The sequence below is a fragment of the Doryrhamphus excisus genome, chromosome 1 (genome assembly GCF_030265055.1).
Source record: "Doryrhamphus excisus isolate RoL2022-K1 chromosome 1, RoL_Dexc_1.0, whole genome shotgun sequence".
Classification (NCBI taxonomy): domain Eukaryota; kingdom Metazoa; phylum Chordata; class Actinopteri; order Syngnathiformes; family Syngnathidae; genus Doryrhamphus; species Doryrhamphus excisus.
Window position 1 is genome coordinate 26,983,976 of NC_080466.1, and position 26,814 is coordinate 27,010,789.

General features: G+C 42.2%; 1 protein-coding gene across 8 annotated transcripts in view; it reads right to left on the reverse strand.

The window, feature by feature from the left end:
* lama2 (laminin, alpha 2) overlaps positions 1 to 26,814 on the reverse strand; it is a 186,107-nt gene that overhangs the window by 106,242 nt on the left and 53,051 nt on the right. For all 8 annotated transcript variants that reach the window (XM_058091728.1, XM_058091732.1, XM_058091733.1 and 5 more), the window contains 7 exons: positions 24,858 to 24,975; positions 22,098 to 22,276; positions 21,930 to 22,029; positions 20,457 to 20,514; positions 19,710 to 19,812; positions 17,866 to 18,006; positions 16,770 to 16,934 (listed from right to left, as the gene is read on the reverse strand). In XM_058091728.1, coding sequence (XP_057947711.1) covers positions 16,770 to 16,934; positions 17,866 to 18,006; positions 19,710 to 19,812; positions 20,457 to 20,514; positions 21,930 to 22,029; positions 22,098 to 22,276; positions 24,858 to 24,975 — 864 coding nt within the window. The remainder of the gene's footprint in view (positions 1 to 16,769; positions 16,935 to 17,865; positions 18,007 to 19,709; positions 19,813 to 20,456; positions 20,515 to 21,929; positions 22,030 to 22,097; positions 22,277 to 24,857; positions 24,976 to 26,814) is intronic.

Below are 26,814 nucleotides of genomic sequence, written 5' to 3' on the forward strand. Positions count from 1 at the left end.
GTGGAATCAAACTATGGAATGGATTGAGTAAGAAAATCAAACAATGCACAACGATGAGCCAATTCAAGAAACAATACAAGCAGTTGATGTTTGCTAAATACAAGGATGAAGAGTCTTGAACCAGTCATGATGTGCTATATATATCACTATATTGACACTTACTATGGTACCCATTATGGCATTGGATGCTCATATCACCTCCTACTTCGGTACGTGACAAAAAAAATTAAATAAAAAAACTTAAATTATATTAGGAAAGCAGGAAGTGAACAAATGTAACAGTTAGTGATTGTAAAAGTACCAGATGGAGGGGTAGGATTTAATAAGCTTTGCTTCTTCCTACTCCTTTTGGACAAAACATTAAAAAAATGAATAATTAAAATATTATTATTAAATTAAAATAATGACAAATATCAAAAATAATAAATAAATAATAATTAATTAATTAATTAAATTATTATTAATTAAATTAAAATAAACATTTTATAAAATAAATAAAAAAACAACAAAAACCCCAAATTATATTAAGAAAGCAGGAAGTGAACAAATGTAAGTACCAGATGGAGGGGTAGGATTTAATAAGCTTTGCTTCTTCCTACTGCTTTTGGACATGTGGAACTGGGAACTGATTATGGGATGCATTCAATTGTAATCTGATGCATGTTCAAATGAAATAAAACCATTACCAAAATGGGAAGCCACGGCAATGGCATTACCCAAGCCCCAAAGTGATAAAACTACTACAATATAACTAATAACTGATGGTCTTCCAGTCATAAAACTTCATATATACAGTATATAAACACAATAGGAATGAAAGAGTGTGAGTATTTCTGTCAACTGTACGGAATCAGCTTCACAGCACATTGCACAGCGCTGTGTCAGCACCACTGCAGAATTTATCCCCCCCACCCCCCCTCTCTCTCTGCAACCTCAACAGTCATACGAGGGAGTGCAGCAACGCAGTAATACTACCATAAAAACCCGCAGACAGAAGGAGGACAATGTCGAGAAAGAGGGACTGAAGAAAGTGAGCTTAAGTTGGGAAAAAAGGGAGGGGGGGGGGGGGTATCAAGGTGGATTTAATGCCTCCATAAACCTCTATCATCCGTTGCCCTCACTTCTTAAGACCTGGAGGAGGAATCACCTATTTCACAGCTGACTGAAAACACACACACACACACACACACACACACAGTAGCGACCATTTTATTGACTAACACTTATACTCCATCTAACCCCCATTTGCTGATTTGGACTGTGGAAGACAATGAAATCATCATTTAAAGACGCAGTACGCTTAACATGGATGAGCCGCTCCACTAATAACCATCATGCCCTCCGGTATGCAGTCGACACTCGGTAGAGGCACTGGGAAAGCGAAACGCAACACAACACAAGAAGACACATTGTTTACTAATTGTGTGAACGCCATCTTAACCGTATCGATATAATACAGTCACCTTAAGTGTACGAGTACGACAGTGCCGTATATTTATATGTGTAGTATTGCTACACAAAGTGCACACCGAGTATAAAGTACCCGACTTTATCGCAAAACAAATGAAAACTGCTCCAATTTCAGACATTCGACACCAAAGTCATTAAAGCTTTTCGCCATGGCAACCTAATGACCATGTGAGGGGAAATAAAAGGAAGCCACCATGGGAAGCAGGAATCTGAAAGCACGGTAACGGAGAGAGGAATTAGAGGGGACAGAAACAAAAGAAGAATAAAAGACGCTTCCACACTGGCGGCGACAATGGACATCAGTGGGATTCCCTCTCCAGAGCCCATGAGCCTGTTATTAACTCCTGGTGACCCAAATAAAGAGGAGGAAGGTATCATTGTCGCGGTCACAACCTCCATCACCAAACGGAAGCATGGCGACTTGTTTCTTTATATGAATTGGAATATAAAGTACATACGGTATGTGTAATAGTATACTGTTGCATAAGTCCGTATAACATAATAGAACAGGTAGGATGGAGGAGAGACATGATGAAAGAAGATCTGCAAAATGGAGATATGAAATGTACTGCCGCTGCTCAGGTAGGGCAGGTAGGTAGTCAGGTATCAGAGAATATGAAGTGCACTAATGCGCATCTATGTATTTTTAGAAGCTTAAAGTGTTATTTTGACCTATTTTACATGAACAAGAAGGATATATTTTCATCGGAAACGGCCCTGTCTGTTTATTTGTTTATGAGGAACTTCCTCCTGTTTCACATGGGAACATTAACACACATACTGGATTTTAAAACAAGCATCTTTCACCAATAAACTGTCCCCAGCTTTATTCTATCACGGTTGGTCAGATATATATATATATATATATATATATATATATATATATATATATATATATATATATATATATATGAATTCATAACATACGGTTATGGTATGGTTTGGAACATGCATACAGTTGACATTGAATGCTTCATGTTACAATTCACAATTCCATATGTCCAAAAGGATATATTGGATTCATATCCACATAAGAATAATGACTGGTTGTAATGACTGGTTAATGACCAGTTGTAATGACCAGTAATAATGACCAGTAATAACCAGTAATGACTGGTTACGTTATGGTTTTGAACATGCATAAGATTAACGACTGGTTGTAATGACTAGTTAATGACCAGTAATAATGACCAGTAATGACCAGTAATAACCAGTAATTACTGGTTATGTTATGGTTTTGATAGCATACAGTTGACATTGAATGCTTCATGTTACTGACTGGTTGTAATGACTGGATAATGACCAGTAATAATGACCAGTAATGACCAGTAATAACCAGTAATGACTGGTTACGCTATGGTTTTGAACGTGCATACAGTTGACATTGAATGCCTCATGTTACTGACTGGTTGTAATGACTGCTGAATGACCTGTAATAATGACCAGTAATGACCAGGAATAACCAGTAATAACCAGTAATGACTGGTTATGTTATGGTTTTGAATGTGCATACAGTTGACATTGAATGCTTCATGTTACAATTCACAATTCCAAATGTCCAAAAAGGATATATTGCATTCATATCCACATAAGAATAATGACTGGTTGTAATGACTAGTTATTGACCAATAATAATGACCAGTAATGGCCAGTAATGGCCAGTAATGACTGATCGCCGGAACAAGAGGCTGTTATTGCAGGTTTGAATGATCCCAAACAAGAGACAATAATCCCTGCTAAAAAAAAAAGAGTCTTATTTATATTTATATAATGGCTTATTTACTCTTGTTATGTGTACTATTTCAGGTCATACCATTGCTAAGGTGACTTGAGGAGTTCAGAGGGCTCTGATCATGTTAAAAGCTTTTTTTCCAAGGTTGTAAACAACAAATATTCCACCTATTAACTTTGATAAACGAGGTTTGACTGTATATAATTTCTCATAATGAAACCTCAAGTTTGGAAGCATTTCAATAAAACAGTGACCAGTGTTATTATTATTTTTTAAATCATCTACAAATATGGTGTTATGAGTAATGAAGGTCGAAATAACGACTTGAGATTGTATCCTAATCTCAGAAAAAATAAAGTCTTCATTCTCCAAATCCTGTTTCATTATGTTTCAGTGATGAATATATTTGTGAATAGCGCCATGAAGTAATGACTTATTTTCCCATGTGCACCATGGGATTAATGTGCAGGGCCCTGTGCACACACACACACACACACACACACACGTATGTTTGTGTGTGACAGCAAATTATTTGGCTGACAAAAAGCGTAACAAATCTGGCGTGATTGATGTAAGGGCAGCTTCTCAGCCATGTAAGTGGGGAAAAAAATGAAGAAGGAAGAGAGGAGAAAAGAAAGTGAAATGGGCAAATCCATCTCATGCCATTGTGACCAGATTGGGAGCGACGCTTGCACACAAACATCTCACACATCCGTTCTGTTAGCAGCTTGTGTGGCAGATAAATATTCGTTTACATGACAAAAAAAGTGATTTGGTTTATCAAAGCGGAATATCTAACAGAAACAACATATTTCTGCATGCGTTATGGAGGATGTTGGAACAAAGCAGGAGATAAAAGTGATGAAAAGCGATCGGAGAGAGAGATGACAAACTTTCACTAGTTGTGTTAGCGTTCAGCAGCTTTTAGCAAGGACACCCCCCCCCGTTCATCATCGCTTTTGCCCCCCGCCACCCTCCATCTGTCTTTCTCTGTCACGGCGCTCCCCGACAAGAGAGGAATGTTCTTGCTTTTCAGCCTTTATCTGGCGTGACAGTGAATCTGTTTGTGTAAGCGGCTACAAGGTGGATGGAAGCAATTAGTCTACTTGACTGAAGGCCGATAACGCCGCTAGTGCTAACCTGCTCAAGTACCTCAGGACAGCAATGGAGGCGAAACAATTTAGCGGTTCTAGCTTCAGTTACACAGTTTACACACACACCCCTTCAACCTCGGGGAAGACCCAGCACACATTGGAGAGACATGGTCTCTCACCAGAGAGACCGCTGGGCTCCCTTGCTTAAAATTAACAATAAAAATAACAATAACAATAATAATAAAAATAACAATAAAAATAACAATAAAAATAACAATAAAAATAACAATAAAAATAACAATAACAATAACAATAACAATAACAATAACAATTAAAACTGCAAGCAGTGATGAGCGGGCTCGAGCACCCCGACGCGGTCGGGGGTACGCGCGGGTCGGGGGTACACGCGGGTCGGGGGCGCGCGCGTGTTCGGACGGGCGCGCGGACGCACCGTACGAAAAACCGCAACGATGGGATAAGCGGTAAAGGAGTTACGGCACTTGCAATTTTCCACCCGGAGGGGGTGACGCCGGCGGCGAGGCTGGTGCGCAGTCACGTCCCGTCCGGCGCCCCGAACCGCCATAAAAAAAATTGCGACGATCGGACCGTGCGGTAGGTACTTGCGGCGGATATACGTTTCCACCTGTGGGTGGCGCTATACAGTCTATGCGCCCACACGGTAACGGACCGGAGGGTACCCCGAACCACCAGAAAAAATTAGGTGCCGATCCGACCGTGCGGAAGGAAGTTACGGCTGATATACATTTCCACCAGTTGGTGGCGCTATAGCGTATGTACACACACTGTCATAGACCAGAGGGTACCCCGAACCACCAGAAAAAAATTCGGGCAGATCCGACCATGTGGGAGGAAGTTACGGCAGATATACATTTCCACCAGTTGGTGGCGCTATAGAGTCTATGGACACGCAGATTCAAAGAGTGGAGGGTGACCCGACCGACCAAAAAAAATTTAGAGACGATCCGACCATGTGGAAGGAAGTTACGGCTATATACATTTCCACCAGTTGGTGGCGCTATAGAGTCTATGTATACACACAGTCAAAGACCAGAGGGTACCCCGAACCACCAGAAAAGATTTGGGACCGATCTGACCATGTGGAAGGAAGTTACAGCTGATATACATATCCACCAGTTGGAGGTGCTACAGCGTATGTACACACACTGTCATAGACCAGAGGGTACCCCGAACCACCAGAAAAAAATTGGGGCAGACCCGACCATGTGGGAGGAAGTTACGGCAGATATAAATTTCCACCAGTTGGTGGTGCTATACAGTCTATGTACACACACAGTCATAGACCAGAGGGTACCCCAAACCACCAGAAAAAAATTTGGGCAGATCGGACCAAGTGGGAGGAAATGACGGCAGATATACATTTTCACCAGTTGGTGGCGCTATAGAGTCTATGTACACACCCAGTCATAGACTGGAGGGTATCCCAAACCACCAGAAAAAATTTGGGGCAGATCCGACCATGTGGAAGGAAGTTACAGCTGATATACATTGCCACCAATAGGTGGTGCTATACAGGCTATGTACACACAGTATAACAGACCAGAGATTGACCCAACACACCAAAAAAAATTTCAAGACAATCTGACCATGAATCAGGAAGTTATGGCAGATATACATTTCCACCAGTTGGTGGCGCTATAGAGTCCATATACACACACAGTCACAGACTGGAGGGTGACCGAACCCACCCAAAAAAATTAGGGGACGATCCGACCATGCGTGAGGAAGTTACAGCAGATATACATTTCCACCAGTTGGTGGCGCTGTGTTTTGAACATGGGTTCTGGAGCGTTAGGTGCGTCCTGTCATGATAGACGTCTCCACCGAAAATCATAGTGATACGTGCAACGGGTGGCGAGGGATAATGAATTGAAACTTCTAGGTGGCGCTAGTGTGTCAATTTAGATTGGTGTCACATGGGAGCACCACCAGGGCGCTCAGGCCTGGATTCTGACCTTACGTGTAAGATTTTAGCAGCCTGTGACCTTCTGCGGGCAAAATATGAGCCTTCGATGGTCAATGGCGAAGGCTGACCATTCGCCGTGGCCACGCCCACCAAATGTGCTTTACACACATCACAGTCCATCGACTGACATCATCAGTCTGTCAGTCAAACTGTGTATTGACTTTGATGTACATTGCTTCAAGGCAAGGCCAGACACCAGGCAGGGCCAGATAAGGTAAAAGTTAAGGTTAAAGTAAAAGTTTGGTGGCGTGCCACGCCCACATCCTAAGTAGCAGCCCAAAATCCTTCGCAATTTAACGTGGGCCATCCGTCTAGTGTCCGTTGATGCTACAACGGACTCATTCGGTCAAACCCCCTAGGAGGAGTTCGTCGAGATACGACCCCTACATCCTCCCCCAAATGGCCGCCGCCACCTAAAATGGCCGACTTCCTGTTGGTTTTTGAACATGGGTTCTTGAGACTTTTTTGTGCGTCCTGTCACGAGTGATGTCTCCTCCGAAAATCATGCCCATACGTGCAACGGGAGGCGAGGGATAATTATTTTAAAACTTGTAGGTGGCGCTAGTGAGTCAATTTGGCTTGGTTTCAAATGGGGGCCCCACCAGGGCCCTCAGGCCTGGAATCTGCCCCCCCTTATGAGTTTTCAAGCACATGCGACCTTCTGCGGGCGAATGATGACCCTTTCTTTGTAAACGGCGAGGCCTGAGCATTCGCCGCCAGGCCACGCCCACCAGGTGCGCTTTTCCTGCATCATGGTCCATCAACAGGCTTCACCAGGCTGTCAGGCAGTGACCTTGTGACCTCGGTGTTCATCTGATGAATCTCCTGCCAGAAAAGGCCTCATGTAGATGACACGCCTTTAGCCTGTCGCCAATAGGTGGCGCTGCGACGAAATCAGGAAGTGACCTACGGGGACCTTCGGGGTGGGGCCATGATCACATGTACCAAGTATGATGAAGATCTGACCACGTGGAGCCAAGTTATTCACGTCTACAGTTACGCTCAGCGTGCAAGGCCCGGGCAGATGAAAAAGGGCAAAATTCGGGGGCGTGCCACGCCCACATCGTATGGAATATCCCAAAATCCTTCGCAATTTAACGTCGGCCAGCCGTCTAGTGTCCGTTGATGCAACAACGGACTCATTCGGTCAAACCCCCTAGGAGGAGTTCGTCGAGATACGACCCCAACTTCTGGCCCGAAAAAGGCCGGCGCCATCCAAAATGGCCGACTTCCTGTTCGTTTTACAATATGGGTTCTTGAGACTTTTTGGTCCGTCCTGTCACGATAGACGTCTCCACAAAGTTTCGTGACGATAGGTGAAACTGGTGTCGGGGGCCAATTTTTTCAAAAATAAAAGGTGGCGCTAGAGAGTCAATTTTGGAACATTGTTTTCGGGACCCCCACCAGATCGCAATTTTCGGCAGACCTGACGCGCTTGCAAAATTTGGTGAGTTTTCGGGCATGTTCAGGCCCTCAAAATGGCCGTCGAATCGGCAGAATAATAATAATAATAATAATTAAAACTGCAAGCAGTGATGAGCGGGCTCGAGCACCCCGACGCGGTCGGGGGTACGCGCGGGTCAGGGGTACACGCGGGTCGGGGGCGCGCGCGTGTTTGGACGGGCGCGCGGACGCACCGTACGAAAAACCGCAACGATGGGATAAGCGGTAAGGGAGTTACGGCACTTGCAATTTTCCGCCCGGAGGGGGCGACGCTGGCGGGGAGGCTGGTGCGCGGTCACGTCCCGTCCGGCGCCCCGAACCGCCATAAAAAAATTTGCGACGATCGGACCGTGCGGTAGGTACTTGCGGCGGATATACGTTTCCGCCTGTGGGTGGCGCTATACAGTCTATGCGCCCACACGGTAACGGACCGGAGGGTACCCCGAACCACCAGAAAAAATTAGGTGCCGATCCGACCGTGCGGAAGGAAGTTACGGCTGATATACATTTCCACCAGTTGGTGGCGCTATAGCGTATGTACACACACTGTCATAGACCAAAGGGTACCCCGAACCACCAGAAAAAAATTCGGGCAGATCCGACCATGTGGGAGGAAGTTACGGCAGATATACATTTCCACCAGTTGGTGGCGCTATAGAGTCTATGGACACGCAGATTCAAAGAGTGGAGGGTGACCCGACCGACCAAAAAAAAATTAGGGACCGATCCAACCATGTGGAAGGAAGTTACAGCTGATATACATTTCCACCAGTTGGTGGCGCTATAGAATCTATGGAGACGCAGATTCAAAGAGTGGAGGGTGACCCGACCGACCCAAAAAAATTTTAGAGACGATCCGACCATGTGGAAGGAAGTTACGGCTATATACATTTCCACCAGTTGGTGGCGCTATAGAGTCTATGTACACAAAGAGTCATAGACCAGAGGGTACCCCAAACCACCAGAAAAAATTTGGGACCGATCCGACATTGTGGAAGGAAGTTACGGCAGATATACATTTTCACCAGTTGGTGGCGCTATAGAGTCTACGTACACACACAGTCATAGACCAGAGGGTACCCCAAACCACCAGAAAAAATTTGGGGCCGATCCGACCATGTGGAAGGAAGTTACAGCTGATATACATTTCTACCAGTTGGTGGCGCTATAGCGTATGTACACACACTGTCATAGACCAGAGGGTACCCCGAACCACTGGAAAAAAATTCGGGCAGATCCGACCATGTGGGAGGAAGTTACGGCAGATATACATTTCCACCAGTTGGTGGCGCTGTAGAGTCTATGGACACGCAGATTCAAAGAGTGGAGGGTGACCCGACCGACCAAAAAAATTTAGAGACGATCCGACCATGTGGGAGAAAGTTACGGCAGATATAAATTTCCACCAGTTGGTGGCGCTATACAGTCTATGTACACACACAGTAATAGACCAGAGGGTACCCCAAACCACCAGAAAAAATTTGGGGCCGATGCGACCAAGTGGAAGGAAGTTACAGCTGATATACATTTCCACCAGTTGGTGGCGCTATAGTGTATGTACACACACAGTCATAGACCAGAGGGTACCCCAAACCACCAGAAAAAAATTTAGACAGATCGGACCAAGTGGGAGGAAGTGACGGCAGATATACATTTTCACCAGTTGGTGGCGCTATAGAGTCTATGTACACACCCAGTCATAGACTGGAGGGTATCCCAAACCACCAGAAAAAATTTGGGGCAGATCCGACCATGTGGAAGGAAGTTACAGCTGATATACATTGCCACCAATAGGTGGTGCTATACAGTCTATGTACACACAGCATAACAGACCAAAGATTGACCCAACACACCAAAAAAAATTTCAAGACAATCTGACCATGAATCAGGAAGTTACGGCAGATATACATTTCCACCAGTTGGTGGCGCTATAGAGTCCATATACACACACAGTCACAGACTGGAGGGTGACCGAACCCACCCAAAAAAATTAGGAGACGATCCGACCATGCGTGAGGAAGTTACAGCAGATATACATTTCCACCAGTTGGTGGCGCTGTGTTTTGAACATGGGTTCTGGAGCGTTAGGTGCGTCCTGTCATGATAGACGTCTCCACCGAAAATCATAGCGATACGTGCCACGGGTGGCGAGGGATAATGAATTGAAACTTCTAGGTGGCGCTAGTGTGTCAATTTAGATTGGTGTCACATGGGAGCACCACCAGGGCGCTCAGGCCTGGATTATGAGCTTGCGTGTAAGATTTCAGCAGCCTGTGACCTTCTGCGGGCAGAATATGAGCCTTCGATGGTCAATGGCGAAGGCTGACCATTCGCCGTGGCCACGCCCACCACATGTGCTTTACACACATCACAGTCCATCAACTGACATCATCAGTCTGTCAGTCAAACTGTGTATTGACTTTGATGTACATTGCTTCAAGGCAAGGCCAGACACCAGGCAGGGCCAGATAAGGTAAAAGTTAAGGTTAAAGTAAAAGTTTGGTGGCGTGCCACGCCCACATCCTAAGTAGCAGCCCAAAATCCTTCGCAATTTAACGTGGGCCATCCGTCTAGTGTCCGTTGATACTACAACGGACTCATTCGGTCAAACCCTCTAGGAGGAGTTCGTCGAGATACGACCCCTACATCCTCCCCCAAATGGCCGCCGCCACCTAAAATGGCCGACTTCCTGTTGGTTTTTGAACATGGGTTCTTGAGACTTTTTTGTGCATCCTGTCACGAGTGATGTCTCCTCCGAAAATCATGCCCATACGTGCAACAGGAGGCGAGGGATAATGATTTTAAAACTTGTAGGTGGCGCTAGTGAGTCAATTTGGCTTGGTTTCAAATGGGGGCCCCACCAGGGCCCTCAGGCCTGGAATCTGCCCCCCCTTATGAGTTTTCAAGCACATGCGACCTTCTGCGGGCGAATGATGACCCTTTCTTTGTAAACGGCGAGGCCTGAGCATTCGCCGCCAGGCCACGCCCACCACGTGCGCTTTTCCTGCATCATGGTCCATCAACAGGCTTCACCAGGCTGTCAGGCAGTGACCTTGTGACCTCGGTGTTCATCTGATGAATCTCCTGCCAGAAAAGGCCTCATGTAGATCACACGCCTTTAGCCTGTCGCCAATAGGTGGCGCTGCGACGAAATCAGGAAGTGACCTACGGGGACCTTCGGGGCGGGGCCATGATCACATGTACCAAGTATGTTGAAGATCTGACCACGTGGAGCCAAGTTATTCACGTCTACAGTTACGCTCAGCATGCAAGGCCCGGACAGATGAAAAAGGGCAAAATTTGGGGGCGTGCCACGCCCACATCGTACGGAATATCCCAAAATCCTTCGCAATTTAACGTCGGCCATCCGTCTAGTGTCCGTTGACGCAACAACGGACTCATTCGGTCAAACCCCCTAGGAGGAGTTCGTCGAGATACGACCCCAACTTCTGGCCCGAAAAAGGCCGGCGCCATCCAAAATGGCCGACTTCCTGTTCGTTTTACAATATGGGTTCTTGAGACTTTTTGGTCCGTCCTGTCACGATAGACGTCTCCACCAAGTTTCGTGACGATCGGTGAAACTGGTGGCGGGGGCCAATTTTTTTTAAATTTCAAGGTGGCGCTAGAGAGCCAATTTTGGAACATTATATTTGAAACCCATAAAATATCAAATTTTTCGCCAGACCTGATGCGCTCGCCAAATTTGGTGAGTTTTCGGGCATGTTCAGGCCCTCAAAATGGCGCTCAAAGGCGGAGAAGAATAATAATAATAATAAAAAGAAACGGAACGATTACAATAGGGCTTTCGCACTGGTCAGTGCTCGAGCCCTAATAATAATAATAATAATAATAATAATAAACATTACGATTACAATAGGGCTTTCGCACTGGTCAGTGCTCGAGCCCTAATAACAATAACAATAACAATAACAATAACAATAACAATAACAATAACAATAACAATAACAATAGGCTGCACGGTAGTTGAGTGGTTAGTGCGCAGACCTCACAGCTCGGAGACCAGGGTTCAATTCCACCCTCTGCCATCTATGTGTGGAGTTTGCATGTGCTACCCGTGCATGCGTGGGTTTTCTCCGGGTACTCCGGTTTCCTCCCACATTCCCAAGGAATGGGCTCCAGCACCCCCCGCGACCCTCGTGAGGAAAAAGCGGTAGAAAATGAATGAATGAATGAATATTATTTAATATATATTTATATATATAAAAATATATATATTATATATTTATATAATATATTATTATATAATATATTATATTCTTGTAAATGAGCAGCCCCCAGATCCCTAAACTAGCCAATAAGCTTCAGTTAAACATGCTTTCTGGACCAATGAGCATCCATGGAGCGTACTGGCGGGCCAATGAGCATCCTTGGCTTGGTCATGCATGAATTTAGGGCATTATCACACACACATACTGGGATGCACTACACAAAGCTATGGCTAGCATGTCATTACACACATAGCCTGTCACTTCCAATGACACGCTCAGAGATAATATGCCATAGTGTGTGTGTGTGTGTGTGTGTGTGTGTGTCATGTCACATTGTGTATCTGACATGATCTTTGACTGGAGCAAATAATCACTTTTCCATAGCGTGGACGTATACTTATACAGAATAGTCAGAGTTGTTTATTACTCGTGTTCAAATGCATCAGTTCTGCTGTGCTGTTTGCAGTGCGTCTAAAATACATCATTATCTCAATGATGAGGCTCTGAGAACGGGTGTGTGTGTGCGTTTTATTTGTGTTATCAAGTACACATCCAGTCTGTTTGTGTGTATTTGTTTGGAAACCATTATAGCAAGGACATTTTGAGGGTTGCCATAACGTTAAGACCTGATTCTAGGTGAGTAAGGAGTCGGTGGTCATTTTCAATGTTTAGATTGGTGCAGCTCAATGGCACTACTGCACATGGCATCCATATAATGAGGACGTGTTGTCTATTTGTTTACACCCATACTGTTGTTACATAACACAAACCAACAGGAGGAACCCTCACCCTCAAAAGAATGCGGCATTTCCCAGCATGCCTTGTATTACTTTAAGATACATTTAATCTTCAATTACCGTATTTTCTAGACTATAAGTCGCTCAGGAGTATAAGTCGCACAAGGCCAAAAATGCATAATTAGGTAGAAAAAAACATACATAAGTCGCACTGGAGTATAAGTGGCATTTTTTGCTGGTAATTTATTTTCCAAACTACTTGACCAAAACGGACATTACGTCCTCTTGGAAGGCAAGTTCTACCAATAAAAGAATAGAGAACAGGCTGAATAGATGTAAGATATGCTAACACAATGGTCATTCAGCTACACAAAAAATAAACATGAACAGAAAAGGTGTCCAGTGTTTATGGAACATAAACACTTTTTTTCATTTATAAGTCGCTCTGGAGTATAAGTCGCAGGAACAGCCAACCTATGAAAAAAAGTGCGACTTATAGTCCGGAAAATACGGTATATACTATTATATTACAATATATATATCTATAGGTTTTCTCCGGGTACTCCGATTTCCTCCTCCATTCCAAAAACATGCTAGGTTAATTAGTGACTCCAAAATGTCCATAGGTATGAATGTGAGTGTGAATGGTTGTCTATATGTGCCCTGTGATTGGCTGGCCACCAGTCCAGGGTGTACCCCGAAGATAGCTGGGATAGGCTCCAGCACCCTCTCGCGACGCTTGTGAGGATAAGCGGTAGAAAATGAATGAATGAATGAATATATTACTATATATTATTATGTACTATATACCATCTATATACTATTTATAGGGCTGGCAAATTAGGAACATTTTTAATCTAATTAATCATGATTAATCATCACTTGCAACTATGACTGAAATAACACACATAAAAAGGAACAGCCAACCTTTGAAAAAAAGTGCGACTTATAGTCCGGAAAATACGGTATGTACTATTATATTACAGTATATATTACTATAGGTTTTCTCCGGGTACTCCGGTTTCCTCCCCCATTCCAAAAACATGCTAGGTTAATTATCGACTCGAAATTGTCCATAGGTATGAATGTGAGTGTGAATGGTTTTTTGTCTATATGTGCCCTGTGATTGGCTGGCCACCAGTCCAGGGTGTACGCCGCCTCTCGCCTGAAGACAGCTGGGTTAGGCTCCAGCACCCCCTGAAAAAAAGTGCGACTTATAGTCCGGAAAATACGGCAATTTCTTGTGTCCATTCCTGGATGCCCCAACCCAAACGGCATTGGGCTGAAGCGTTGTAAACTTAAAACAACAAAGCTCTGTTTGTGTTTGTGTGCCACAAGAAGAATGAAGTTGATGGTGGAGTTCAACAGGCAAAATATAAATCAAACAGAAGGAGAAAGGAGCTGAAGGGAGATGAAGAAGAATGATTTAGAAACAGGAGGAGAGAAAATGGGAGTCCTGGAGAGACAGGGCGAGTCGGACGAGGAAGCGCATGAAGAGAAACAAGGATGGAGGGATGGTTGGAGGGATGAAGGGGTAGAAGTTCAGACAAATAAATGAAACGACAAGCCGGGCCTGCGAGCCATGAAGTAATGAAATGCAGCAGCAGCAGCAGTCTCTTCCTTCAAGCCATGACACCCAGACAAACATCACAGCCAGTCTGCTGTGGAAGAAGTGCAACAACTCCACTTCATAAGCATGGACTCCAGCTATTTGCCAGCTCGAGTGTTAAAGTCTAATCATCGCTACAATGGCAGAAGAAAATGCAGCACACGTTCAAATAGATGACATTAGTGGAGGCAAGAACCAGAGAAGAAGAACTGGGGTGGGGGGGGGGGGGCAGGGGGGGGGGGGGGGGTTGGGAGCAGCACAGCAGGATATGTTCTCACCAGACAGGGCAGCTTTGGAAGATTTAGTCTTAGATCACAAACCCATTTGTTTGTGCACGTCTGTCTTAATGATGTAGCCCTGGGTCAGGTCTTACACATTTGTCTGTCACTCCTTAAAACTTGCAATGGAGACTTGTACAAAAAAACCAAAAAGAATGGCTGGTGAACGAATCGTCACACAAAACGAAAGCCAACGGGGCTCTGCAAAAACAGCAGTCACCAACCAAAACCGACCACACCTAAAACTGTTCTCAGTTTTACTAAATAGTCAATCATCGCCGTCCTCCTGGGCACTAAAACCGCTGAAGTCATCTTCAGCATCACAGTTGAACAGTCTCATAATTCCTTCGTCACACACCTTCTCGGCCTCTCTTTCAGAAATTGTAGTAATTCGTTCATTCGTTCATTTTCTACCGCTTATCCTCACAAGGGTTGCGGGGGGTAGTGGAGCCTATCCCAGCTGTCTTCGGACGAGAGGCGGGGTACACCCTGGACTGGTTGCCAGCCAATCACAGGGCACATATAGACAAACAACCATTCACACTCACATTCATACCTATGGACAATTTGGAGTCCCCAATTAACCTAGCATGTTTTTGGAATGTGGTAGGAAAGCGGAGTACCCGGAGAAAACCCACGCATGCACGTGGAGAACATGCAAACTCCACACAGAGATGGCCGAGTGTGGGATTGAACTCGGGTCTCCTAGCTGTGAGGTCTGCGCGCTAACCACTCGACCGACATGCACCCTTGTAGTAATTCTTCATGGTAATTTTTCGAGCCTTTGTATTGAGTTGTGGACTCCTATAGAGCCGCCAAAAACAATAACCCGCACAGAAAACCTTTTAGCTTTTTAGTCTCATAACTCCTTCATCACACACTTTGTCGGCCTCTCTTTCATTGTCGCTCTTGGAGTCACTTTTGTCTTGAGCTTGAGCTATCCTCTGCATTATGCAGTATTGGCGATAGTAAACTGTTGGTGGCAAGAGTAATCTAAACAGAAGCTGTAGTAATTCTTCATGCTAATTTTTCGAGCCTTTGTATTGAGTTGTGGACTCCTATAGAGCAGCTAGACACAATAACCCGCATAGAAAACCTTTTAGAATTTTAGTCTCATAATTCCTTCATCACACACTTTGTCGGCCTCTCTTTCATTGTCGCTCTTGGAGTCACTTTTGTCTCGAGCTTGAGCTATCCTCTGCATTGCGCAGTAGCGGCGATAGTAAACTGTTGGTGGTCCGAGCAATCTAAACAGAAGCAGTAGTAATTCTTCATGCTAATTTTTCGAGTCTTTGTATTGAGTTGTGGACTCCTATAGAACAGCTAGACACAATAACCCGCACAGAAAACCTTTTAGATTTTTAGTCTCATAATTCCTTCTTCACACACTTTGTCTGCCTCTCTTTTATTGTCTCTTTTGGAGTCACTTTTGTCTCGAGCTTGAGCTATCCTTTGCATTACGCAGTAGTGGTGATAATAGACTGTTGGTGGTCCGAGTAATCTACCCAGAAGCTGTAGTAATTCTTCATGCTAATTTTTCGAGCCTTTGTATTGGTTGTGGACTCCTATAGAGCAGCTAGACACAATAACCTGCATAGAAAACCTTTTCGATTTTGCAGAATCTACACCTATCCCCAGCTGTTTGATTGGTCACACATCCAAAGTGCTTCCTAACTATGAACCATATAAGGAAGTCCGACATACGTCCGTCCCTCTGTGACATCACAAAGGGGCAGTTTTACCACGCCTTTTGATACCGAGCTTTTTGAGCCATCCCAAACTTCTTTCAGGCCTCACTTCCAAATGCACAAACCTCATTATCTGAAACTTTGGCATGGTTTAACATGATAATACAACATTCTAGCTACATTCATAGGACAAGAAAGGGGAAAAAACATAATAGGTCCCTCTTGAGACTTAGGATTTAAGACTTCAAAATGTGATTTTAGCTTCCAACTTCAACAATCAGCGTTACTACTTCCTGAGGCTGCACTACATTATGGAAATGTAGTTTTCAAAGTCAGAAATTACTGCATTCAAAACAAATGTTAATTTAAGTATAATTTGGGTATAACCTAATAATAAACTAAGCTTACTTAAGTCCATACAAGCTGGCCCAGCATCCATGAAAGATTTGCAGCAACTGCAGCATACAATATGTCCTCCTCTCACCTTGTTTCCCAGGTATACTTTAGGTGCGTTCCAGTAGTAGGCAGAGCCAAGGCTGTCCACAACAGCTGCATGGTGGACACTTAGGTAGAGGGGTGTGTCTCTGTGGATTGGCCACACCCTCCGTCCTGAATCTCCACTCAGGTGCCAGCCAGTCAGAATGCTCTCCTGTGCAACAGTCGTTAAAAAAATGATTAAAGTTGGTCAAAAAAAAAAAAGTGAAGCATCTCATGAATTTGCCTAAATTGATGAATATGTTTATCTCCATAAAGCCATGTTGGGTGTGTATGACTATTAGATACACTTTGTTATTATTTTCCTTTCAATTCCATATTGCATATGTTAATAATCCATGGACGGGTCTGACAAGTTCAGAATTTAACTCAAAGGATGTGGAAAGATTCTGCACATCTGTCACATGTCAGACTGTCAGTGTGTGTGTGTGTGTGTGTGTGTGTGCGTGTCACACCTCAAAGAGACACACATCTGTCATTGCAATTAACCTGACCTTGGCTTACCCTTTTGAACACAAACACACACACACACACACACACACACACACACACGAATGCTATCAGAGTCTGAATCAAAGCTGTCATCCTGTCAGCACCTCCACCCTCCCATCCCCTCCCGCCAGCCTGTCAGTCAAAAAAACGTTTTCCTCTATTCACCTCTCTGCTCCGTCTTATTTTCTTCTTCTTCCATCCCTCGCTTTGTCCGCATCCATTCTTGTTTATTTTCTACTTACTGTTGTTTCAGTGATTGCTAATGTCAACGGATTCATTGTCATCCCGTTCTACCGTGATGCTGCCTCCGTGCAATTTGTTGACCTTTGGACCAAAGGTCACTAGTAAAAAGTATACACGAGCTCTGCTGGTTTCATCCCCGTCTCCAGTTATTGTCTCCATCTTCTTTCCCGCTGTCATAATAACCTCACTTATCTAACTTCCCAGCTGTCCGCGTCTTTACTCGCATCCTACAAAGAAGTTAAATACCCCACAGTGGATCCATCCGCCCCCACTCTGTGCGGAAACAATGTTTATTTGTGAAAGCCAGAAAGTCCGATAATCCTAATCACAGTTTGTGTGTCATTTCTTACATTCTGATAAACCCACGTGGAGGCAGAGCAGTGGCTCGCTACGCCCATGCATGAACATTTCTCACAGCCGCGTGGATTGTCGCGTTGGAGATTGTAGAAGCCCGGTTTGCAGCGGTCACAGTTGCCTCCCTCCACATTTTCCTGTAGGGAGCAAGTATTCAAGTTTATTTCTGCTGTTTTAATAACTTGACAATAGAACACTTTTGCCAGATTGTTGCAAGACACATTTTTTTAATACAATTGCAATTGCAATTTAATGCAATATATACCCGTTTTAACCCACTAGGACACGTACTAGCAAATACAAATAGACGGCGTAGACAAAGGGTGAAGGGTGAAGGAAAATATTTTATAATTTCTGGGGATCACAATAGATTAAAATATGTGCTGGAAACCTCATATAACCTTACAAATATACAACATAAGGTGGCCAGAAATATTTCAATATTGAACAAAGCAAAATTTGTTCTCAATCAGAAATCACTCCACACTCTTTATGGCTCTCTGGTTCTACCATATCTGTGGAATATGGGCTAATAACTATAAAAGCAATCTTCACTCGCTAAATGTACTGCAAAAAAGGTCAGTAAGGATAATTCATAATGGCGCCTACAGAGAACATACTAACTCCTTATTTCTAAAATCACAAATGCTTCAACTTGCTGATATAGTTCATCTTCAAACAGCTAAAATAAAATAAAATAAAATAAAATAAAATAAAATAAAATAAAATAAAATAAAATAAAATAAAATAAAATAAAATAAAATAAATTAAATTAAATTAAATTAAATTAAATTAAATTAAATTAAATTAAATTAAATTAAATTAAATTAAATAAAAGCAATTAGCTAAAAATGTCATCCAATACTTTTCTACAAGAGAGGAGAAATATGATTTCAGGGAAGAAGTACATTTGAAACACTTATATGCTAGGACTACATTAAAAAGCCATAGCATTTCAGTATGTGGAATCAAACTATGGAATGGATTGAGTAAGGAAATCAAACAATGCACAACGATGAGCCAATTCAAGAAACAATACAAGCAGTTGATGTTTGCTAAATACAAGGATGAAGAGTCTTGAACCAGTCATGATGTGCTATATATATCACTATATTGACACTTACTATGGTACCCATTATGTCATTGGATGCTCATATCACCTCCTATTTTGGTACGAGAAACAAAATGGAAAAAAAATAATAATTAAAAACAAAACAAAAAATATTTAATAAAATACATTAATAAATAAAATAAATTTGCTAATTACAAGGATGAAGAGTCTTGAACCAGTCATGATGTGCTATATATATCACTATATTGACACTTACTATGGTACCCATTATGTTATTATATGGTCATATCACCTCCTACTTCGGTACATGATAAAAAAAATTAAATAAAATTTAAAAACTTAAATTATATTTGGAAAGCAGGAAGTGAACAAATGTAACAGTTAGTGATTGTAAAAGTACCAGATGGAGGGGTAGGGGCTTATTTAATAAGCTTATTTAATAAGCTTTGCTTCTTCCTACTCCTTTTGGACATGTGGAACTGTGAACTGATTATGGGATACATTCAATTGTAATCTGATGCATGTTCAAATGAAATTAAACCATTACCATTACCGTTACCATAGCAGACCTTGAAGGCATTTAATGAGTGGTCCCTACACTGTTTATGTTAAAAAGAGTTCAAGTGCAGTATGTGATTCAGTATATTAATTCAGTTCATAACAACACAAATAAAAACACTAAAAGCTGAGTTTTTGTGTTGAATAGAACCCACGACAGGCTATGACGGACACTACCATGTCTTCATCGTTATTACGTGTGTATTTGACCTTGCACAGGCAGGGTGATGTACACGGGTCAGCGTTGCTGCTTCCCTCCAGGCTGCAGTTACATTGCTGACAGTCCGGGTAGCCCATATAACCAACAGCACACCTGAAAGACAAATGGATTTAATAACAAAAAAGATGGAGGTGATGAGTATTAAAAAAAAAAAAGGGGCCGTTCCATAACTGGTCAGGGGGGTCAACTCTCCTGACAGTCCCATGCACTCAAAGCACGGGATGTCAGAGGACCTCTAGTTTAGAACAAAACGCTGACTTTGCTCAGCAGGTAAACGGGCCTCTCAGAGGAAACGTTACATATAATTAACAACAAACAGAGATTTGGTCATTAAAAAGCAGATGACTGTGCCTTAATTGTTAGGTAAGAAGCGTAAAGGGAAGCGAAGACTTGATTTAAGGTGACATTAGAATAAATGTGAATAATTCCACCATGGAGAAAATGCTATAATAAGCAGTTACGCAAACAAGCCATTACGGTACCAGAGCAAGTTAAGCCAATCTAAACGGATGCTGCATGTTTTTTTTTGAAGAGATGTATAATTGAAGAAAAGAAAAAAAATCAAAACGTCTTTGTTTAGAGCACTTAAAAGTTCTTCTTAAGTACAGCGTATTAGTAAATCGTTACAAGTCTTAATGAAAACTTTGGAGCAATTTTCAAAGACTAATTAGAACAGACAGCAGCTGAAAGGTTCAGCTCACCTGTCACATTCCGTGCCTGTCGTTTGTGTGTGTTACCTGTCACATCGCGGACCCCCAAACCCTTCCTTACACCGGCATGACCCCGGTGGCTGGGCTGTCAGTCAAACACACAAATACACACACATGAAAGAATGGAAGGAGGGTGTGTGCATCCTAAAAGCAGTATGGTTGAAAAAAGTCCCATTTTAGTCCTACTATTAGACCTATTATGCTCATTTTCAGCCCTTTATATTGAGCCGTGGACTCCTACAGAGCAGCTACACACAATAACCAGCACATAAAGCTTTCTAGATCTTCCAGAATCTGCACCTATTCTAGCTGGATGTCATAGTTCTCGCAAACAGTCTGTTCTTATTAATTCCACCCACTGCTAGCCTCCAGGCCCGCCTACTTTGCTGTTGTTGGTCACATTCCGCTATATGTCGCTAGCTGCGAATGCTAATAAACAGTGATGTATCTTTTTAAAATGTGTTGGATTCCAAATCCAATCCGAAATTAGAGACTGGACAGTCACAGTTTTCTCAAGATGTCCCTCAATGGTCAAGTCGCTTTAGCCTTTTAGCGTTTTCTACAGCATCAGTAACGTAATTAGGAATTGTAAACAAAGGTTGCGTTTCCGGGCTGCACGGTGTTCGAGTGGTTAGTGCACAGGCCTCACAGCTAGGAGACCCAAGTTCAATTCCATCTCTGTGTGGACTCCGGTTTCCTCCCCCATTCCAAAAACATGCTAGGTTAATTGGCGACTCCAAATTGTCCATAGGTATGAATGTGAGTGTGAATGGTTGTTTGTCTATATGTGCCCGGTGATTGGCTAGCCACCAGTCCCGAGTGTACCCAGTCTCTCACCCGAAGACAGCTGGGATAGGCTCCAGCACCCCCTGCGATCTTCGTGAGGATAAGCGGTAGAAAATGAATGAATGAATGGTTGCGTTTCCGTAAACAGGAGCAGTACTTGGGGGAGGGCAGTGAGTTTATTTGGCTTACAGCCACGCCCATATAAGGAAGTCCGTTCCTCTGTGACATCACAAAGGGGCAGTTTTACCCCGCCTTTTGAAACCAAGCGTTTTGAGCCATCCCAAACTTCTTTTAGGGCTCACTTCCAAATGCACAAACCTGATTATCTGAAACTTTGGCATGGTTTAACACCAGAATACAACATTCTAACTACATTTATAGGTCAGAAAAGTGGAAAAGCATAATAGGTCCCCTTTAATAATTTTATTATGTGTGTGGACGTGGTTTATTTGATCATAAAACAGACATAGAATTATGAATTACAAAGTAAGTAATTGATAAGCCCATGATAAAAATGTCTATTTTTTAACACCCCACCCCAAACCCTAACGCTAGCTTGATGTCGGCATTCGACTGTTAGAACCCTCCCTTTCTCTCTTCAATTACCATTGTTCACTCACAACACAATCCATGTTTAAGCCCTAAATATGCCTACATACTGTTCTCTATATTTTTCATCAGATAGGACAGTACAATTACAAGAATTTTCCATACTTGGCGTCGCTCGGCTTGAGTCCTCAATGCACGTTTGCCCATGAGAACCACGGTAGTCACACGAGCAGGGCACGCAGGGGTTTTCCTCTTCAGCGGTCACCTTGACAAGACGTAAAACATTTCAAATTCGCTCGTTCACAGAAGCGAATGTTACTACCCGCAACCTACCCCTTCAGGTCTGTAGTAGCCGGGAAGACAGCTCTGACAGTTAATACCGTCTGTGTTGTCACGGCAAGAAATACACACCCCGCCGCCTCGGTACTGGCCGTGGATGTCCAGGCTGAGTGATAGGTCTGCTACAGTCTGATTAAAGTAGCATTCTTCAGCCTTCCCGTGGCAGTTGCACTCTGGGAAGGGTTGTACATACATACAGGACTTGGTTACATAGTACATGATAATATTTATTTTACTTTGCCATGTTGAGGACATGCAGTAGAAAATAAATGAATAAATGATGCTTGCTATTGAAAACATCACTACTACTTACTGATCAATGGTGGTGGTATAGTGCTGTGTGTTTTCACCTTTTTTTCCCCCATGCCTTTCTTTGTCTACTTTGGCTACATGTACCTTTTGTTTGGTTTGCTCTGATTAATGGTAATGGTAATGGTTTAATTTCATTTGAACATGCATCAGATTACAATTGAATGCATCCCATAATCAGTTCCCAGTTCCACATGTCCAAAAGGAGTAGGAAGAAGCAAAGCTTATTAAATCCTACCCCTCCATCTGGTACTTTTACAATCAGTAACTGTTACATTTGTTCACTTCCTGCTTTCCTAATATAAGGTTATTTTTTATATTTTGTATTATTATTTATTTATTTATTTATTTTTATGTTATTATTTTTTATATTATTTTATTTGTATTGTATTTTTTGTATTTTTGTAGTATTTGTAGTATTTATTTTATGATTTTTATGATGATGATGGTTATTATTTTTTTATTGTTGTTATTGCTATTTTTATTTCCATAATTTGATTCCACATACTGAAATGCTATGGCTTTTTAACGTAGTCCTAGCATATAAGTGTTTCAAATGTAGTTGAGATCATATTTCTCCTCTCTTGTAGAGAAGTATCGGATGACATTTTTAGCTAATTGGTTATTTTTAGCCTTATGCATTATTTTAGCTATATCAGCAAGTTGAAGTATTTGTGATTTTAAAAATATAATTAATATAATTGTATGAGTGTGTATGCAGTTAAAGACGTCCATATGGTTGTTCAAGCATTAGGCGAGCCACCCAAAAATGCAGACGTTCCTCACAACAATGTTTTAAGGCAAAACATTTTTTTCAGTTTACCCACGTCTTGTTAATATCATTGAAACGAGAAGTCCCTCTGGTTCCTTTTTGATGCATAAGGAAACAATAATGTTTATACATCAATCACATGACAACTACTATCAAATATCTCGTACATTATGTAAATGCGCGGCATGTAATTTTGCGCAGTAGGAAAGTACTTTATTGCCTGAGGCTTTGACCCTCCACCCACTCTTGTGAACTGGCATCCATGTGTAGTTGGCTTATACATAAATGCAAACATCACAGGCCCGTTATTAGCAGGCTCGGACCCTCCACCCACAGCTTTTGCATACTCAATCAAGCCCACGGCACTCATCACTATTTGGTCACAGATCTGCCTGATGGAATAATAGCAGAGGCGAAGAGCATGGCCGGTTTGATCTCAGGATCGATAGCGGGCCATGTTGTGGGTTTGATCTCAAGAGTTGGCATCGCTGCTCCGTGAAGACGCCGCTGAGCTTCCCGCTGTATTACATCTGGCAACCGCTCCTGTGGTTCCCGTGGGCTGCTTGGATCCATTCACGGGGTTGTCCACCCCCAGCTTTAGATCACTTATAACAAGGAGCTCAAAGGTGGTGACACAACGCTCTCGACTTATGTCAGGTTTCCTTTAATATTCTAATGAGCCAGCGTTCAACTTGCACTCTGATCAACAGCCTTTATAGTCTTAGTGGTGCTGGGTCAGTGTGTCAGAGTGTTTTGGGCTTATGGGTGGAAGATGCTCATCGTGGAAGAAGAAGGAAGCTTCCAATCTCAGGACTCATCTCATACGATAACGTGATACAGCAGGGGTCTCAAACACGCGGCCCGCGGGACACTAGTTTGAGGCCCCCACCTTGATATGAAAGTTTAATATTAGTGCGGCCCGCGCAAGTTTGATATGGATGCTGTATGGTATCATGTACCCAGAAAAAAATATTACGTTTGATTAATGTTCATGTTAAAGGTTAAATAACTGTTAATAGTTATCCTCCCTATCCGTGTGGAAGTGGTAAGTTTTTGCTATTTAAGTTTAAAGGAAATAACTTGAAGGCTACTGTTTAGGTCGCTAGCTCTCTAGTTTGCGAGTTAGCATGTGTCTCAAGACCCTGCAGTTGCGCAATATGTTGTAAATAAAAAGAGTATAAATGTGACTATAGTCGTGTTTTGTCATGTCTACAGGGCTCTAATAATGCTTTGTTCATTTTAATCTGAAAAGAATAATTTGTCTACCCACCAACTATATGTGGTTTCTTGAGTTTTTATTATTTGCTGTTTTATTATTATTATTATTATTAGATTTATTTATTTATTACTGATTGATTTTCTTTATTCTTGATTTGTTTATTTATTTTTCATCTTATTTTGTGTAGAAAAGTAAAAAGGAAGATATTTGAGAACAGTGGAATGTTTTATCAGAGCTTTTCTTGTAGAAAATTGGAACCAAAGCGAAGTTTTTACATTTTTTTTTTTTTTTTTTTTTTTTGGAAAACCTGATGCGGCCCAGTCTTACCCAGACCCAAGCTCCAGTGGCCCCCAAGTAAATTGAGTTTGAGACCCCTGTGATAGAGTATCTCCAATCCTTGGACTGGTGGTGTAGCGTAGTGTATCAGTAGTTGTTGCATTATGGACCGACTTACTCTCACAGACGTGTCGCGTGAGGAAGGTTCCCGCCATCCAGGGTTGCTGGTGATGACCAGGGCAACAACGATCGCAGCTCTCTCCACAGGTGTTGTGTTCGCATTCGCAGCTAAACTTCTACGCAAACACACAAACATGAACACATTCGTTACCAATGACATTCCAACAAGTTATCTTATATCGCGTAATACAGTGGCAAATACAGTATACCATTTATTATAGCACCACAGATAGATCGCAATCCTGTGCCAACCACTGTTGATGTTGTGCTTATCATACCGGGTGATAAGTAATGGTAATGGTTTAATTTCATTTGAACATGCATCAGATTACAATTGAGTGCATCCCATAATCAGTTCACAGTTCCACATGTCCAAAAGGAGTAGGAAGAAGCAAAGCTTATTAAATCCTACCCCTCCATATGGTACTTTTACAAACAGTAACTGTTACATTTGTTCACTTCCTGCTTTCATAATATAGTTTTTTTTTTTTAATTTTTTGTTGTTATTTTTAACTTTTTTGTCCCGTACCAAAGTAGGAGGTGATATGAGCATCCAATGCCATAATGGGTACCATAGTAAGTGTCAATATAGTGATATATATAGCACATCATGACTGGTTCAAGACTCTTCATCCTTGTATTTAGCAAACATCAACTGCTTGTATTGTTTCTTGAATTGGCTCATCGTTGTGCATTGTTTGATTTCCTTACTCAATCCATTCCATAGTTTGATTCCACATACTGAAATGCTATGGCTTTTTAACGTAGTCCTAGCATAAGTGTTTCAAATTTATTTATTCCCTGAGATCATATTTCTCCTCTCTTGTAGAGAAGTATTGGATGACATATTTAGGTAATTGATTATTTTTAACCTTATGCATTATTTTATTTTATTTTATTTTATTTTAGCTGTTTGAAGATGAACTATATCAGCAAGTTGAAGTATTTGTGATTTTAGAAATAAGGAGTTAGTATGTTCTCTGTAGGCGGCATTATGAATTATCCTTACTGCCCTTTTTTTTGCAGTACATTTAGCAAGTGAAGATTGCTTTTATAGTTATTAGCCCGTATTTCCACACAATGAGTAAGATATGGTAGAACCAGAGAGCAATAAAGAGTGTGGAGTGATTTCTGCTTCGTTCAATACTGAAATATTTCTGGCCACCTTATGTTGTATATTTGTAATACAGTAAACCTCGGATATATCGGACTCGGATATATCGGAAATTCGCTCACAACGGACAGATAAAAAAGAACCAATTTTCCTGTAATGCATTTCCAATAAAATTTCATTGCATATATCGGATTTTTTATAACGGATTTCGCCTATTTCGGACAAAATCTCCAGTCCCGTTCCAATGCATTTCCATTAAATTTCGCTCGCATATATCTGATGGCCGCATCGTGGCGCTCCGATTCGCCGAATCGTGACAGGCCGCTATACGACGTCATTTGCAGCGTTTGCAGCGTTGCCTGCGCGTCCAGGTACATTGGAAACATAGTCAAGGAAGTGCCTTTTTATAACGGATAAAATCCGATTTACGCATATATCGGATTTATATCCGGTATATGCGTAAATCGGACTTTTTCCGGTAACGGATTTCGCTTATATCGGACAAAACCAGTGGGAACAATTGACTCCGATATATCCGAGGTTTACTGTATGAGGTTTCCAGCTCATATTTTCATCCATTGTGATCCCCAGAAATGTATTTACCTTCACCCTTTCAATGTCTATACCGTCTATTTGTATTTGCTGGTGCGTGTCCTTTCTGCTGTTACCAAACAGCATGATTTTAGTTTTACTTAGTTTCAAGGACAATCTATCTAAGTTGAATAAAGATGTAACGATTGAATGTCTTCATCACAGACAGTGAATGAAAAACAAAGCATCACAGCATATGGCGGAATGTTCAAATAAATGGCAGAAAAAAAATGTAATTACCAGTATTTGT